At 40.3% G+C, this 18074-nt stretch overlaps 1 protein-coding gene across 12 annotated transcripts in view; it reads left to right on the plus strand.

Moving 5' to 3' along the window:
- Nucleotides 1–18074, plus strand: part of arid1b (AT-rich interactive domain 1B) — a 217958-nt gene that overhangs the window by 27915 nt on the left and 171969 nt on the right. For all 12 annotated transcript variants that reach the window (XM_023952008.2, XM_023952011.2, XM_023952010.2 and 9 more), the window contains one exon: nucleotides 4609–4812. In XM_023952008.2, the coding sequence (XP_023807776.1) occupies nucleotides 4609–4812 (204 nt within the window). The remainder of the gene's footprint in view (nucleotides 1–4608; nucleotides 4813–18074) is intronic.

The following is an 18074-nucleotide window of genomic DNA, read 5'->3' on the forward strand; positions in this document are numbered from 1 at the left end:
AATTTAAATTAAACTGTTACAGTGAAATGGAAATTGTGTTTTTAGTTGTTTTGCTATTTATACATTTATCGCAGGTTATATCACCATCGCAATATTGATCGCAGATCGCAAGTTTTCCGCATATCGTGCAGCCCTAGTATACAACTTGGTCCATGTTTTCTGCCCTGTAGTTCATCATTATTCCACTAGAGGCAGTAGAAGGCCTTTTTAAACTCATTTCAAAATGGCTGCCTCCGTGAAATCTTTTGGTGGGAACATTTTAGCTAATTTTCAAAGCTTTATCATAAAAATAACTTATTTATCGTTATTAATTTTTTTAAATTACTCCTTTCTGAAACAAAATAATGCAAATTTAGTTGACAATTAATTGTTTAAATGACAGTTACATCAAGGTAAAAAAGTGTTGATAAAATTTGAGACAGTGGGTGAATGAGGTGATTTTTTTTTTTCCTGAAAACTAATGTCAATATCTTTGTAGCTTAGAAAAACATTGTTGTGGGGAAAAACTTATCAATTCACCCAATGTATCATAACTGATCCTATCTATATCACATTTCAAAATAAATGATTGCAAGAGATTTTTTGTGGATTTCATTAATGATGTTCATAAAACACCTTGCCTTCAAAAAACTTTGACGTCGGCCACGGTAGGACAGTTAGCTTTCCTTTTTAGCTGGTGTTCTGAACTTTTAGGCATTTTAAGGTGCTATAGATTTTACTAGATGAACTTCTACAAACTAGTTTATCGCCAATGTCATCGTAATATCAGCCTGTGCAATATGTGTATCCCAATAAATGGTTACCTTAAATCAGGGGTGTCAAACTCATTGTCACAGAGGGCCACATCAGCATAGCGGCTGTCCTCAAAGGGCCAGAAATAACTTATCCATGTAACTAAATGCAACGGAAGAGAAACGTAACTACCCCTTAATGTTAAATAACTCATTTATTTATTTATAACTTTTTAATGTGACAATTAAAGTTGCATAGAAAATACATGTTTCCTTGATACTTTAGCATAAATCCTTTTACATTTGATTCTGTCAGGTTAGGTTATATGGACAGTGTTTAAGTCCTAATGTATAGTTGCCCAATCCGATGTTTCAAGTCTGATTCCCCCTAAATATGAATAAATACACACCAATTTTTATATTTTATTTGAAGAAATTAAAAACTGTTATGCTCTCGCGGGTCACATAAAATGACATGGCGGGCCACATTTGGCCCCGGGCCTTGAGTTTGACACCTGTGCCTTAAATGTTTACACTCATGCTAAATATTTCTTATAGTACAATTTAAGTTATGTTGAATTTTACTTAACAGAAACTGTTTGTTTTTTGTTTTGCTTGTTGTTTGTGTATCGCAAGTCTTATCATCATCGTAATATTGATAATTAATCTCGCACATCACACGATTTTCTTGTCGTGCAGCCCTACACTGCAGACATTTTAAAGAAGGCTCAAAATCATTGATGCAGATTGGTTAATTGCGTCAACCACCACTATTTGGCCTTACTTTACCTCACACCCACCAAAGCCCGAATGTTTTTTGTTGTTGTTGCAATATTTGGCTGAATAATTGTGGTGCATCTCTATAGAAGAGATGTCCTGGTTACGTTATGAAACAGGATTTTACACACAATACAGCGGGTAAAAGTGAAGACTGCACATAATTTAAAGTCAAAAATACTTATAATCACTTTTTAGATGCTTAAAATAGATGTGTTACAAAGTTGAACAGGATATCCTTCCTCATCTGCAGTGCTTTGGATTAGTTTTGGAGCTGTGCTTCACTTCCTGTTTTTTTTATTTTATTCGATTCTCCCACTACCCTGACACACTCAATCGTTCTCTTTCTACTTTATACTCACAAGAATAGTCCAAACTACTCCACACACATGCCTCAGTAGGTAAAACCCTTTTACAGCCGAGGCGCCTTAGCCTCACACACGTAACCTGCTGAATGAAGTGCTCCCCTCCCTTGACATGTTTTTCTTGATATTAGCCTGGCAATATGAGGCAGCGGCAATTTCTCCTCTTCGCTATAGACGAGGTGATATTGAATTGGGGAAAAGAGAGGACGCTGAGGAGGCTGGGGGAGGAAAATGTGTGTGTGTGTGAAACAGTAATGGAGCAAAATAGCAAAAATCACTCATGATCCAAAAAAAAGTGAAAGCAAGGGAGGAAGAACGCTGGAGCACATCACTTTTCTTTCGCCTCATAGACAGATAAAGTATGAGGGGATAGATAAGCCTTTTGCTTTGAACAGAGTTTTGCAACAGCTCTGTTAAATTCTCAACAACCATATAAACGGCACCAAAATACAAAAACCCCACCTAATGTTCCCAAACTTGATACCAACCAAGACAAACCAAATGTTGCAGTTTTGCCAAAGAAAAATCACTGAAACTTTACCACTAATAAACCAATATACATACTAGTGTCTGAGCTTTTTTAAAATCATTTTTATTCCTTATTTATTCTTCAGGACAGTTTTGGTTAATGGCGTATATGTTTATAAGGTTTTTGGACCTGCCTTGAAGGCTGAAGGTGCTTTACAATCCAGTCCCGTTGACCAACACACACACATACATTCACACACTGATTTCTTACACTGGCACCAAAACCACCAGGAGCCATGTGGGGTTTGGTGTCTTACGGCCACGCCCCACAGCCTGTACTTACAATTTGCACATTTTTCATGTATGAAATTTCAGTCTTTCGTGATACTTGAGGGATTTCGTCGATGTGCTCAGATGTCCGTCGATGGTTTCCACCGACGAGTCTTTACATGAATTCAGTTTGGAAATGTTCAACATTTTTTGGATGGTTCAAATTTACTCAGCTTATGCCTTTTTTTTAGGTAGTTTAAAGAGAAACATTAGGTAAATCTTACCCAATTGTGCGTGATTTTTGCTAGATGCATACACAAATTTGTGGCGTTCCATGACGTTCCACGTTTGTCTAATGGACTTTTACGCATCTACATCCGATGTATAACTTATATATTGGATATACAGCACACATATCGCTTTAAAATTACATAATTAATGCATGAATCATTAATGAATTGCATATAAACAGCCCAATAATCACGCACGGTTTATGTTCTAAGCTTATTTACATGTTCTTTGAGTAGTTTATTCGTACTTAATCTGTGGTTTTAACATGGTTCATTCGAGATACATTTGTGAAAACAAACACAACCTTTCTCATTTTTTCTACGTATATTCACAGATGACCAATTTTCATCTGTGCAATATTCGCAAAATGTACGTAGTGGATGTATGACATGGCCTTTAGCCAAGGACACTCCAACCTTCAAATCAGAGGTTGACCACTGCACCTTTTTGGGGGAAAAAACTCTTTTTGGAATCAGCGCTTAAATTTGCTTGGATTTTGGGGCTGACCCTTTTGATTGGCAGGTGGGTGGGCCTAACACAGATTTGAAGTGCACTTCTACTCATTCTATTGCATTATGGAATATTGTTGGGGTTGGTGCCATAAACTCAGATCAATGGGTTTGACCAACTTTAGCCTTCATTCTTGGTCTGGTAAACCCAGTGAGTGACCAGATTATACGTCCAGTGTTTTTTTTTTAATCAATTTTCTGGACCTGCTAAATGTTAAGTCACTTCAGTCACCTTTCTTCCCCTTTCCGATGGGGTTTGAGCAGCAGGTAGCATTGAGTTGCTGCCATTTGATTGGCTGTTTAGAAATTTGTGTTAACAAGCAGTTGGACAGGTGTGCCTAAAAATTTGGCCATGGAGTGTATGTCAATGCAAAACTCTTACGCTGAGCTTGATCACATAGGAAGCCCGGTTCTTAAAAGCGTTAATGCTTTTCATATTGTATATTTATACAAAAATGTTTGCAGGATATCGTAATTCTGAAGTCCTAATGAGAACATTTTGAATTATTGTTACGCATTTCAGTGACACATTGAGGTGTTGCATATTTGTGTCACTCTTTAACCTTTAACTTCTTTGTCTAAACAACCCCTTGGTTTATCAAACAACTAGGGTTACAGGGTGTACAGAGATTCCCCCTCAAACTTCAAAAAATCTTTTCTAATTTTTTTTCTTATTTTCTTTAATGCATAATTAACGCATAATGTTTTTTAGTAGCTATTTCTAGTCTTTCCTGCCAATTTCCTATAAGCAACAACATGGCATCCAAGAGGGAAGCTCAGTGATTACTGGCACTGCTGGGTTGCGGTTGTGGGAACAAGGCCAAAACTGTTTTTTATTGCCATCGCTTCCCTCTACTTTAAACAACATTTACAACACTTTAAAACCTTTTCAAACATTAAAACAAAGATACAAGGTCTAGGTTTTAATTAAATCATCTTGTTGTTGGCTCCCCGCCACTAAAGTTTTCTCCTTGTAGCCACGCAATAAACATCTTCACTGACTTAATTCAATTTGTTGTTATTATCCGTAAACATTAATTTAAAGCCCCCACTTGTTGTGCAATTATGAAATAAATCACCGCGATTTAAAGTAGCTGCACTAAGTGGTATTCAGCTTTAAAATTCTAGTTTGGCAGATAAATTGAGTAAATCTGAATTCTTCCGTCAGTTTATCAATCCCTTTTCCCGCCGCTGCAGGTGTCCTCCATGGATTTTATGGCAATGAAGCGCCCCCAGCTTTACGGCATGACCAACAACCCCTACCCTGCCTCTCAGCAGCCAGGGGGCGGACATTACCCCCCCAGCCAGCCATACACATCGCCTCCTGCGCATCGATATCCCATGAACATGCCGACGAGGAGCCAAATGGGCATGGGAGGAATTCAGTATCCTCAGCAGCAGGTAAGTCAACAAACCAAAGAGGCTGTGGGTGTTTTCTGATGGGTATCAGTGTAGGTTTTACAAGCAATACTGCTGTGATTTAAGTATTAAATGTTGTCTCCTGGTAATCGACTTCTATTGTTGGGCAGACAGACTGTTTCATGATTTCGTGGGTAGTTCTTTCTAATTGATTCCACACACAGGTGTACAAAAACGTGGAAGAAACTGTCATTTCTATTTCTCTTTATGATCCACTTCTTCTGTGCAAAAGGCAATTGTTCATCTCTCTACCTTATTGAGTCTTTGGTAAATCCCATCGGTATGTCCAGTGTGTGTTAGGTTGTGTGTGCGCTTGTGGAACCGATGCCACAAAACGGTTTTGAATGGCGTGAAAACCGTCACCCACATGCTTTGCAAAGCAAGACCTTTCTGAATGACTAGTTGTGCTTATCAATTTATTTGTGTGTTGGGGGGGGGGGGGGGGGGGGGGGGGGGCTGCTGGTGCTGAATGCTATATTTAGACAGCCCAGATTGAACTTGGACATCTTTTTGGGCTGCCTGAGCTTCCACGTATAAAGGAACTCGAGGATGCAGAGAAGGAGAAGAACATAAGGACTGACAGACTGTCACATTTCTCCACAACATATTTTGCTGAAATGGACAAATAGGAAATATTACACTGATTTTGCCAGTGTGCTTTAAATATTTCCAAAGTGAATGAATTGGAGACATTAATAATTACAGTATTTTCTGCACTACATGGCACGCCAAATCATAAGGCACACCATCAATAAATGGTCTAACTTTGAACTTGTGTCATACATAAGGCGCACCTAACTTTAAGGCACATTGATTGGGACAAGAGTCAAGCTATGTACAGACTGAGCATGTGTGGCGCGTTCAAAAATGTACGGAATGTGGGTTTCTGTATGCCCTCTTGGCATACGGTGTTCACACAGGTCTGTCGCTACCCGATACTTGGAAGAGGCTTGGTCCAAAATATTGTAGTGGTGTTAATCTTGTGAATCTTGTTTCATGAATTTTCTTTCACAGCACTATTCCAACATATGAAAGACTTGGTGTCATTGAATTTTAGCCAGACACAATCTGCAGTTATTCATTTCTCCTTCGTGATCAATTTTCAACCGATTATCATTTACGTGTTTTAAAAAGCCTACTACCCACCAAATCTGAGTCCCTAATCAAAAAAAGTTCAATAGATTTAACTTTCAGCACAAGTCAATTGCTATGAGTTATGTATGTAGAGCCCGAAAACTTAACTCAAAAACCTGCATAGCGTGAATGCGAGATTTTCAATTGGGAAGCCCAAAATGCACATACACGCGCGTTTAGACATAGACAGTTTAAGCCAACCTTGGTCTTATAGACTACGATGGAATGCGACGGAACAATTTCTTCCAAAAAAAATGTATTTAAATGTTTTTATTTTTTAATTTTTATAAATCACCACTGGTTTTATCTCCAGAAGACAGTGGATTCATAAATAATTGCCGCAAAACGCTCATTAATTACACTTTAACTTCGTGAAATCGATGACGTCATGTGGTGTCACGGCATGGTGTCTAAAGTGCTGAACTATGCCACATTATTTTTTCCTGCTCTAAAAGAGATTTTTAAAGTCTTGTTTTTTTTGCTGATTTGTGGTGTTTTCTCAGTAATCAAATACAATATAGGTCATTAGATTTGAAGGTCCCAAACCCCTTCTGATGCATTATTGAGACAGCAAATCTGCCCAAATAATCCTTGCAATACTCAATAAGAGGCTATATATCATGAAATACACACAGTGGGGAGAAAGTGATGGTTTATGTGTAAAAATAGGCTATAGTGCACAGGGATGTACAGTCAAACAGGAAATACATCCTTGGTACTATTTTGTGATGAAATTGTCCTGCGTATTACATAGGGGAGGCTGTGGTTGGGGTAGCAATCACTGCCTAGCGTTATGGAATGTAATTAGTTCAAATAGAATTAGTTGTTCACTCTGGCTATAGCCATGGGAACTGTGCTTCTAAAGTTTCTAATTATCTGGCTCTGGCTTTAAAAGCAGCACCACCGCATTGCCTATCTGCAGCCGGAGAAATCTAGCTCGCAGTAATGAGTTCGGAGGAGGAGGTTTAATTCTACACTCTCGGATGAGCGTAATGAGCCTCACCTACAGAAAAGCGGTCAGGGGTCTGATCAGGGAGGAGCGGAGCAGGAAATGAAATGAATATTCAAAAATATGTACTGCGGAATGTACAGCACAGCAGCTCCTACAGCGACCGCTGCTTCCGTATTTAAGATGTGCCCCAAATGTCGTGATGATTGCAGCTGTGTGCGGAGGCGGAGGAGGAGGAGTGGTCCGCCACCCCACCTTCTCTCATAAGCCCAGAGGTTGAGAAACTTTTCCAGGATCAGCTGCAACAGCAAGGGGAATTGTGGGTGATGTAAGGCAAACAACACACAATCACCCATGATGCATTACACTTGAGGGCTGAGACCTCAGCTTGTCACAGTCAGGCATGCTGGGAAGTTGCCAGGCAACGTGACGTCAACAAAGGCATGTGTGTATCTCCCTGTCTGTGTTTTCCCTGGGATCCAGAGATGTGTGTGTGTGTGTGTGTGTCTGTGTTTGTGTAAAGGGGTTTCAACAATAGAACAAAAGGTCTTCTTTGACTTCCTTTCATTACTATGATTAAATCCTGCTAAAATTAAGCCTCACTCAATTTAAATAAGCCCTCCACAGCAATATTTCATCCACTGGAGTTATTGGATATGCGTGGAGGCTCATGTCTGTCCTTAATACTGCCAAGGAGGGGGGCCTCTGTAGTTCAGCTTGTAGATTGCATTCCCATGTCAAATATTCTTTCCCACATTAGGTCTGACTTGGACTCTTGACCACTTGCCCCCCCTCCTCTTTGTTTTATTAAAAGGTAAGATCTCCCAAATTCCAGGACTTATGTTTTTCTTTCCCGTTTACCACAGTGACATTTAGCCACATGACAGCTTAAGTTTGTCCTGGCTCTCACTCTGAATATGTGACTGTAGCAGGTCAGCTGACCTCGCTCTGCTGAAACCTGGCAGAGACTCTCTTTGTGCTCCATACGAGACATGTCATATTGCAGATATTGGCGCCCTTAACCAAAGAACTGCAATCAGTTTATCTAAAGAAAATGGGAATTTACTAATTTCTATAGCAAATCCAGTTTAAAGTGGTCATAGCTTTTTATCTTTAAACCTATGTAACAGGTTACAGAAAGAACTTGCATGAAATAAAAGCTAAGATATTAAGAAAATTGTCTATGCTTTTAGTCATTAACAACAAAGAGGGAACAGTTTCTTACACTTAGGTATATTCAGACTTCATTTTTCATTCATAAAATGAATCTTTTAAGCAGTGGCAGAGGAACTTGTATACACTTTGGTTGGGCTTCCCCCTAAACAATACCCTCTTTTAATAGGTTAAATCAGCCTGGGGGCCAAATGCGGCCCGTCAAACTATTCAATGTCAAACTGAAATAACTGAAATAAATTATAATGATAATACTTATTATTATTTTATTGTCTGGTGTGTCCCCATAGATGGTGCACTGCTAATAAGTTGACCTTTGTTTATGTGCAGAAGGTTATTCTACATTCATGTGGTTTTCAAAGATTTGTTGGTTTATTTAGCATTCATGTGTGTTTTCCAAGTCAGAACAGTCAATTTTGCGATCATTCCAACATTACCTGGATAAAGCATTTCTCTAATATGCATTTTTCCCCCCAAGGGACATCAATCCATTGAAGCAATTGGCTCTAAAATGAGAAGAAAAAGCCACAGTTTTAATAAAATCTCCAAAATGTTCTGTTTCATATCAGAATCAGAAATACTTTATTGATCCCACACGTGGGAAATTTGTTCGTTACCATAACAACTGACAGGAAAAAAAGAGTAAGAATAATATAAATAAAAATAAAAAAAGAGAACAAGGAAAATGTGGTATAATTTAAAGAGCTATTTACAAAACAGTGCAGGTAAAGAGATGTGCAAAAGAAATGTGCAAAAGAAATGTGCAAAATAAAGAAAAGAGAAAAAAAAAATGTGCAAGGTTATCTTCTGCATTGTGAATTATTGAACAGGGTTATAGTATTTGGCAGGAAGGATTTCTGGTACCGGGCAGTTTTGGAGCGGAGCTGTCTGAGCCTTCTTGAGAAGGAGCTCCGCTGTTTGTCCAGAACAGGGTGGAGAGGATGCTCTGGGTTGTCCATGATGGATAAGAGCTTGTTCAGTGACCTCCTCTCCATCACTGCTTCAAAGGTTTCCTGTTTGCAGCCAATGACAGAACCCGCCTTCCTGATCAGCTTGTTCAGTCTGTTGGTGTCACTGACTGATATCTATACATATCTATCTATACATATTCATCTCATATCAAAATTAAAGCAGGTTTTCGTCCAGATTCCATGTTTTTTATTTTTTTTATGAGGTGGGATACCAAAACGTGCCACGCATCTTCTCCAAGTGCGGCCCTACTGTCAAATTTTACAACCTTTTTGGCCCACGAGTCAACCCACCCCTGCTTTATATCAAGTATAAACTAAACACACAATATTTTAACTAAGAGATAAAATGAAGAACCCAATTAACAATAAGGTAAATCATGACTACTTTAAAAACACACTACTGCCGTTTAAGAAATTTAAGAAACTGCAGCTCTTCCTTTTGTAAGGAGCTGCAGTTCCACTTTCCACCCTTGGGGGCGCAGTCTTTTGAAAACTTAGAGAATTAGAAAAGTATTCATCCATCATAACATGCCTAAACCAATTAAAGAAAACTTTGCATAGTTAGACTATTTAATAAGTCCTCTTTACACATTGTGAGTCCATAACGTGACATGTTTGTCAAAGTGTGTCAATTTTGTCAAATAGCTCATGCATTACCTATGAGTTTTGCTTTTGTGATATCAATTTAAAAAAACAAAACAAGTATTGAGCGACTGAGCAAATCAGAAGTCTTGAATGTAAAAAAAAAAAAGGAAAAAGTTAATTAATTTTGTCTTTTTTGTGCTAAAAGTCACTGAAATCAGTGTTCTAAAAAGATGTTCATTTTTTAATTAAAAAACTGACATGCATTAAGAATCAGAAGGATTTTAATACATGACCACTGGCGAGTGGTTACCCCCAAGGAGGGACATTTTTAGAGTGACTTTACTGTTATTTTAATCTCACTGTTGAACTTTGTATTCCCCATGTATCAAAACTGCTGACCTCATGAGCTATTCCATCTCTGGGGAGATGGTTTACCAATTTGAGCCAAAAACATGGAGATGCTTTCACTACCAACGTTGCTTTTGGGCCTATTTTCCTTAATTCCAACCATAAGAGACAGGCACAGACACCAGACTTGTGGCTAATGCCCTCTGAAAGAAAAAAAAACCCAAAACACTCTTCTATCTTTGCAGCCTGCAGCAAATAAAGGCTAGATCAGCCCCTAGATGTAGTTAAGGTCATGCTGAGTGTGCATGAGAGGCAGGTTGAGTGCATCAGACAGTCAGAGACAGTGTGTGTGTGTGTGAAACCCCAGAAGATGTCGAGTGTGTGTATCGGACAATATCAGCCAGATAAGAAAAAAGGAGGGAAAAAAATGATGGAAAGCAAAAAGCAGAAGAAAAGGCGGTGTCTTGAGGATGAAAGGCCATATGAGAAAAAGAAGAAGAAGAAGAAGGGCCTGTTTTGGATGTGCTGCAAAGTTGAAAACAAAACAAAAAAAATTGCTGCCAATTCTGAGTGTAATTTCCTGTGATGTCAAAGTTGGCAGACGAAAAGGAAAGGGAATTTGAGGGAAACATTAGTGTTTGATGTGAAAAGAAGGGAGGGCTGATGGAGTGGGAGAAGAAAGATATCTTGGGAAATAGCTGAGTGTGTGTGTTTGTGTGTGTGTGTGTGTGTGTGTGTGTGTGTGTGTGTGTGTGAGAAAGAGGTTGAATGTGTCAACGAGTCAGGCAGAAACCATTACCAGTGTTGGATGTTTGTTCCTTGCACGCTGGGCCAACTTAATAGAAGCCAAGCATTAAAGTCAAGTGGAAATGTGGCTGACCTGCCACCTGTTCAGAACACACAAAAACCACAGCGGCCCCTCGACAAAACCTCTGTCCTTCGCGGCTTTGTGGCGCTTTAAATAGCTCCTTTCTCTTTTAACACATGACTCCTCCGGCTTTCTGTTTATTCAACAAAGAAGGAAAAAGGCAGAAAAACATTGCATCACTTTTAATCTTGTATTCCTTTCAGCTGGGCAACATCTGTCTTCTTTGAACTGGAAGCTTTCAAAGACGGCACCATTTTTTTTTATTTACTTCACATGTCATATTTATGTACAACATATGAGGATGAAACCTAAATCTTTTCTTAAAAAACTCAACTCTCTCTGATGTAGGAATTCATTTTTTTTCTTAGGAATTTAATTCAGTCTTGAAGGGAAAAGCGTTTCTGGAGTCCAAGCTGTTAAATGATTGAAGCTTTTTTCAGTACAGATATCCTTACTAGCCTGATGTACATACTGGGCATGTGTCATGTGTTCAAGAACGCTCATTTTTAAACGTTCGTTTAGCATACGGTGTTCACATTGGAGTGTCTCCACCTGATACTAGTGCATGTACTTACAGTTGGAGGAGGCTTGGTGTACAATTATTCATTTGTCCTCCATGATCAATTTTCAAACAGTTGGCACTTTAGTGATTCAAAAAGGACACTCTACATACGTCACTACTAAATCCAAGTCCCTGATTGGTCAAAGTTCAACTGGTTTAACTTTCAAAGCACATTCAATGGCTGTACGTGTTGTACATAGAACCCGAAAGCGATCTTAGAAACCTACATAGCTGTGCATGAATACAAGAGTTTTGAATGAAGAAGCCCGAAACTCGCATTTACATTTACTTTTTATTGGAAGTGGAAGCTTGCACACGGGATGCCGGTGTGAATGTAGCATAACAGATGAAAGCTTGGTTAGTATTCCTTCTCCACATTTGTTCAAAAAATGATTCAAATCTGGGCCAATCCGACCACAGCAAGGCCTTAGTCACATTCAGCCGTACAAGAGGTTCATCCCTGCAGATGCTGCGGGATTTTGGGTTGTATGGGCTTGTAGAGGGTATTAGACACGAATGGCCTCATCTTATGAGGAGAACAGGTATGTCTGTGTCCTTGAGGCCCGTAAAAATGGAACGCACGATTGAATGTTCCAACGTCTGCACCTGCACCTTGCATTGGGGCCCTGTTTGTCCTGTTTAAGTGATAAGTGCGTGGTAAGTGTATTGTGAAGTCTCTGTTACACCCACTTATGATATATGTTTGATGCTGTTGTACGGTGCCCTTGTGCCACGCTCATGGGTTATTCCTTAGTTACATGCATCCGTATGGAGGGTTGACCTGTATGGGTGAAGCAGGTTTTTGGATTGTCCAGGTCCATGAAGGGTCGTAGACAGGTGTAACCACATCTTAAAGGGAGTGAAAGTGTGTCTTTCAGTTCCCTTGAAGCTTGTGTAGCAACCTCATGAAAGTGGAAAGTACAATTGTTGTGTGTGTGTGTGATAGGTGTATTGTAAAATATTTGTAAGACAAATGTAAGTCTCCTGCAGGTGGATGTTGCACTTTAGCTGTTGAAAAGGTGCGCACACTGACCCCTTACCAACTATGCCGTACGCTGCATGCACAGGGCGTTCACACGACACATACAGTAAGTACCTGTAGGACGCCCTCACAAAACCCTCACCCTCACAAAACCCTCACCCTCACAAAACTACACTTTGTGTCATTTCTAACAGTCAGTGTGTACATGAGGGGCTTGCAAACGGCACTAACAAGCCCCTTGGGCAGTGGGAGAAAATGCATACAACATGCCCATGTCTCACCTACTTCAACTTTACTTACCATTGCGTGTTGTTGTTCCTCATGACCTGTTGACTGCAGCATGGGCATAGAAAAAAAAAGAAAATAATCACTCTACGGGTCTACAAGCTTGAAATTTCATACGGGCCACCTACCCTGTACATGTTTGCTGTTTTTGTGCCCCAACCGCCCTTATCCACCCATAAGGCAGTTATGACTAAGGTATGTAACTACTCATGGATGAGTGGACTCCTGTCATCCAGTGTCTTCCTTCCCTTTTCTGTTTGTCCTTCAGAATGTTGGCAGCAGTAACACTGACAGCATTATTCAACCCATTCTCCAATTTCATCGCGTCGACGTGACGTTTGACTGCAAAAAAACCTAGCCTTTTGAATTTTACTGAAAGAGGAAACAGTCCATGACAAACTGCTGGTTTCATGTTCCCGTCGAAACAAAAAGCTGGAAAAATCTTTGTCTGTCTTAACAGCTTCTTATGGACTTTTGACTTCAAGGAGTTAGATGGTCAATTTATAACATCGATTGAGTCTGAGTGGGGGGGAAGGGGAAGTGGGGGAGTGGGGGGTTCCCTCACCAACACGGAGATTGAGGGCCACTTGGAAGCACTTACGGACCCGAGTGCCGAGGTTGTCTCTAGGGTTAATGCAGCCGGCGCTGCTGGCTCTGACAGATGACTAGGAAGCCCCGATAAATCAGCTCCTCTGCCAGGAAAGATGGAGGAAGAGGAGGGAGCAAGGGGCTTCATGGGGGACCACTCCAGACCCCCCCCCCCCCTTCCCCCCAATCTTCTGAAAGCCTCTTGAAAAAATACAGGCTTGCTCTTCAAAGTACACATCTTGTCATATTGAGGCACCAAGCTGCCACAACACCAGACCTGCTCAGCCGTTTGTGCAACCCTGAGTGTTTTCACCTCATAATTAAAAAAATGCATTGAGGGGTTTGGAGGGAAAGCAGTTGGGAGAACAGGACTGAAAGTAAGGAGGACGATCTGGATGGCCTGATTAATTAAGGGCTCCTCTTCGACTACACAACAGATGAAGTTTCAAGATCAATTAATTAGAAAGCTAGCCCTTGCACGTCAATGACTCTAATAGCCTTCTCTCATCTGTAACTTTTATTACCCTGCTGCTGTGTCGGGGCTCTCAGCCAGTCAGATTTTTACCAGGAGCCCCCGATTTCTAAACAATCCTCTTTCTGACAATGAACGCTGCATACTCCCATCATTCATGCTTAGAGGGATGAAGTAACACCGAAATACTATTTAGTGTCAAATCCAGGCAAGAGATGTAAAAACGTCATGTTTTTGAAGCATCCAGACTCTGCGTTCTGCATCTGTGCTGCTCGTTGATAAGATAAAAGAGCCGAGAGATGAAAGTACAGTGAAATGAAGGGAGCTAAGACGATGGTTAAAAATAAAGAAGAAGGAGTAGCGCTGCCTCTTTTGGGCGTTACAAGGGGATTAGCCCCCTCGCTTTAATTGGCTCACCGAGGATACATATCAGTTTTCATCCAGATTAGAAACAGGTTTTTTTTTTCCACAGGTCAAGTCCGTCTCTGTGTCTCCTCATTTGTACTGCCTAACGGAGGAGGGAAGCAAAGTGAGGCATTATCAGCATCTGAAAAACAGATCAGAGACGGCAGAGACAGTTCGGATTAATGGGTTGCTCAGTTTCAACCACGGTGGGATGCTCACATTCGTCCAGACGAGGGAACCATAATTACATTTGTTTGTTTAAAGCTATAAACTTAAACAGTCTTTGAGTGTAGAATGCCTGCTAATTTTCTTGTAGCAACAGCCGTGTTTGAAAATTGGAACTAAATACAGAGACATAAACACGTTTTTTTCTTCTGTTGGCTAAAACTGCATACCTGCCTTTCATCATACATGTTGTGTTTAAAAATGCAGGCTTTTCAATTAATCATTTGCTGTTATTGGGTCTGATTGTAGCCTCTTGTCAATGACCTAATACATCCAAACATTTCCAAGAATACAGGTACTTGTTTAAACATCTATCCAAACCCAAAGTCTGTAATGTTACTATATATGTATGATACAATTCCTGCACCAGACTGACCTGGAGTTAACTCTATCATGTGGAGAACAGCTGGGGATACTTTTACCTACAAGCTCGTCTCAATGTACTGTTTCCCAAGTTGTGCATTAAGATAATAGAAAACTAAACCAATACCCGATTTCGTGACTTATTGGAAATGTACATTTGTGGCTCTCAGTAAGATTGAGGTGTGGATCGAGTGAATATAGATTTACACTTATGGGACATTTCTAGAACATTAAGAACCTTCAGTAAAATCTATCTCAGAAACACACCTCGAATTGTTCCAGACATTTATGAGACTGCTTTCACATGGCAGTACGTTTCTATAGAATTTATGTGTGTGTTTTGACGTTGTATTACTGTAAAGCCTTAGTGACGACTGTCCTTATGGATAGATTCACCCTGTCTGTGGATGAACTTGTAATAGGTATGCAGGTGGCCCGCACAAAATAGCAAGGTCGTAGAACGCTCGGTAAGCCCATAGGGTAAAATGTTGGGCATATTTTTCTACAGGCATGCTGTGGTTGACAGATTGTAGTAAATACTTATATAACAGTTACGGGTCAGTAAAGGTAAGCAAATGGATTTTCCAAATGTTTTTAACCCAGCTAAATCCTATGCACTGTGCAAGCAACCTATTAGGGCTTTTCGTGTGATAAATGCAGGATCCTTACACACAGCCTGACTGTTGGAAATTAGGAAATTGTACAATCAGAGTAGTTTTTGTGGGCATCCTACATGCACTTCCTTATCACCTGCATACCCCGTGCGTGCAGCATTTGCATGCGGTCAGTAAGGGACCAGTACCTCACTAACGACTAGAATGTGGTATAAGGGAGCCATACGGCAGCACCACACGCATGTAATAAGAGTATGTAATTTACGTTATCTTTAAAAATACTTCATGATACACTTACCACACAACAATCACATGTTCCATTTTCATGATGTCCTTTAAAGTTGCCGTACGAGCCTTAAGGAAACTAGAAGACACACTTGTAATCTCCTTCAGGGGATCGATAACCCAAAAACCCCTCACAAGGTTGCGTGTGACTAAGGCTATAAAAGTGAGTATTTGGTATGGGATAGCACAGAAACTTCTTACCTGTTTAGATGGAAAATGTCTAAACTTTTTAGAACTTTGCTTTGTTTTTCTTTGCCCTTCCACTGTACTCAGACCAAACCAATTGAAAGTCTTAAACAGCTGCACGTTTTGGCAGGGTCCTCCCTGAAATGAGGACTGTAAAGCGTGCCAAGGGCATGACTCCTAAGCCACATACTTATTTCTTTTTGGGCTGTTGCATTGTCAATTGGTGTTGAACCGCACCAGGATTCATTTGCAAGTGAACTCGGGCATTGAATTTCAGACGGATCAGAGTTTGCCTGCCAGAGTTTTCAGAATATTGGAGGAAAAAAAATCTCTCTTGACCAAAACTACTTTGTTGTATTGATTGCTCAGCAGGAGATAGTCACTTATGACAATCTTAACTTGGGTTCTCATTTTTAACACTATTTATCCTTCTTGGTGGTGTCTGCATTGTTTATCCTCATAAGACTATCATTGACAGATTATCACTGTGCTATATTAAGCCTCATAACCTGCAATTAGCAGGACTCCTTCACCTGTACTAGGAAAAAAAAAGGGCTTAAAGCCATAGTCTCTGCTGGCGCCTCTACCCGTCAACTTTCCAGACAGACAGCTTTACGCTGTGAGATGTGAAATCCAGACATAATATCCCAAGCTTTCTGTGACCGCTGATGATGAAAAGTGTATTTAATGTTAAAGCCCCAACCCTCTCCCTTTGGATGTAATCGACATGAGTCCTACACGAGTTGGAGCCCGTCAGGTGAAAAATGAGCCGAGCCGCAGTGAATAGAGATGATTGATCTTTGAGATTTCAGACTGTTTAGCTGTGATGTGTACATGTATCATATAGCATTTTTTCTCCTGTGTAATTGTGATTATTTGCCATCTGTCAGACTGCCTATATTTGGAGCTGGATGCCCTTATGAGATGTCCCTGTTTATCTGTCTTTGATGCACTTTAGAAAACTCCCTCAGTATTAACCACTAAATCCTTCTTCTCCTTATGCAAACCCATTTTTGACCCTTCGCTGACTCACATTTGCTTTTTTTTTTTTTCCTGCAGACTGCTTCTCTCTTCTCTTCTCCGTCTTGCTCGGCCCCAGATTGGGGTCAAGAGTTTAGTAGGGGAAAACATTTGGAGTTGGTGGCACAGAGCCCAGAGTGTCTCTCAAAAAAAAAAAGAAAAGAAGAGAAAGAATAAATAAATGGCTGTTCACACTGACATTACGGAGAGCATTAACCTGACCTGTCCTGCCGCTCTAAATGTCTCCATTACGGCTCTGCCTGGAACAACAGAGCCGCTGCCAGTTGCAATCAGCCTGCAATAAAAACGTTTGTAGCAAGCTGGGACTGTTTTTTTATCAACTGATGCAGACCGAAACACAGAATTAGAGCGATAAAAAATGAGGAAAGAGACTCCAGGGCAAAGAGTATCGTTTGGCAGCTGTCAGAGAGGCATCAAAAGGAAAAAAAGATATATAAATAAAAAAACGTCTCTGTGTATCAGTTGATGTCTCCACTATCTGCTGCTTTTACTCGCCTTCCCTGTGATTTGATGTTATCAACAGGTCAATAAGTCACGATTGTTGAATAGACAGACTTGAGTTTTCATGTGGGAATAAAAAAAAGGTAGCAAATGAAATCTAGCGGGCTTTATGAAGAAAAGATAGTAAAAAAAAAAGAAAAATACCAGCAATTTGATGTGCAGCAGAGTTTTTCTTCAGTGTTTGAAGGGAGCTTTGAGTGCTCAGTTTGGCCTTCTTCATGCAGGCTGTTAACATGTCACCTTTCAGACTTGTGTATCAAAACTCGTGTCCGTCCTTCTGTCTTACTCTCCTTGAACAGCAGAGCATTCTTGAGCGTTAAGAGCCTCCACGTGCGCGAGAATGGAGGAACGGAGGGAGAGATGAAAGACGTGGGTAAGGGAGGGAGGGAGGAGCATCACCTTGAAGAAGAGATACCAGAGTGATGATGAGAGCAAATAATGCATCTTTCCCTCCTCATGTTTAACCATGAGCCCGCTGATGCTAATCCTTCCCTCCAAGCCTTCACGTGATGAAGCTCACCTTTTTTTTTTTTTTTCTCTCCTACAACGGCCTGATTTTATCTCCACAGAAAGGCTGGAGCAGCGGGCTGATTTATTTTACTCCAGAGTGGGATGATAACCTCTAGTAAACTTTATGTGCTACAGAAATGACAGCTCAGGTGCAGCACGCTTAGTATGCGATCTCTTATCTGACTTTTGCTTATATT

This window comes from Oryzias latipes, chromosome 22, assembly GCF_053564925.1.
Source record: "Oryzias latipes strain Hd-rR chromosome 22, Olatipes_Hd-rR_3.1".
In the NCBI taxonomy this organism is placed as follows: Eukaryota; Metazoa; Chordata; class Actinopteri; order Beloniformes; family Adrianichthyidae; genus Oryzias; species Oryzias latipes.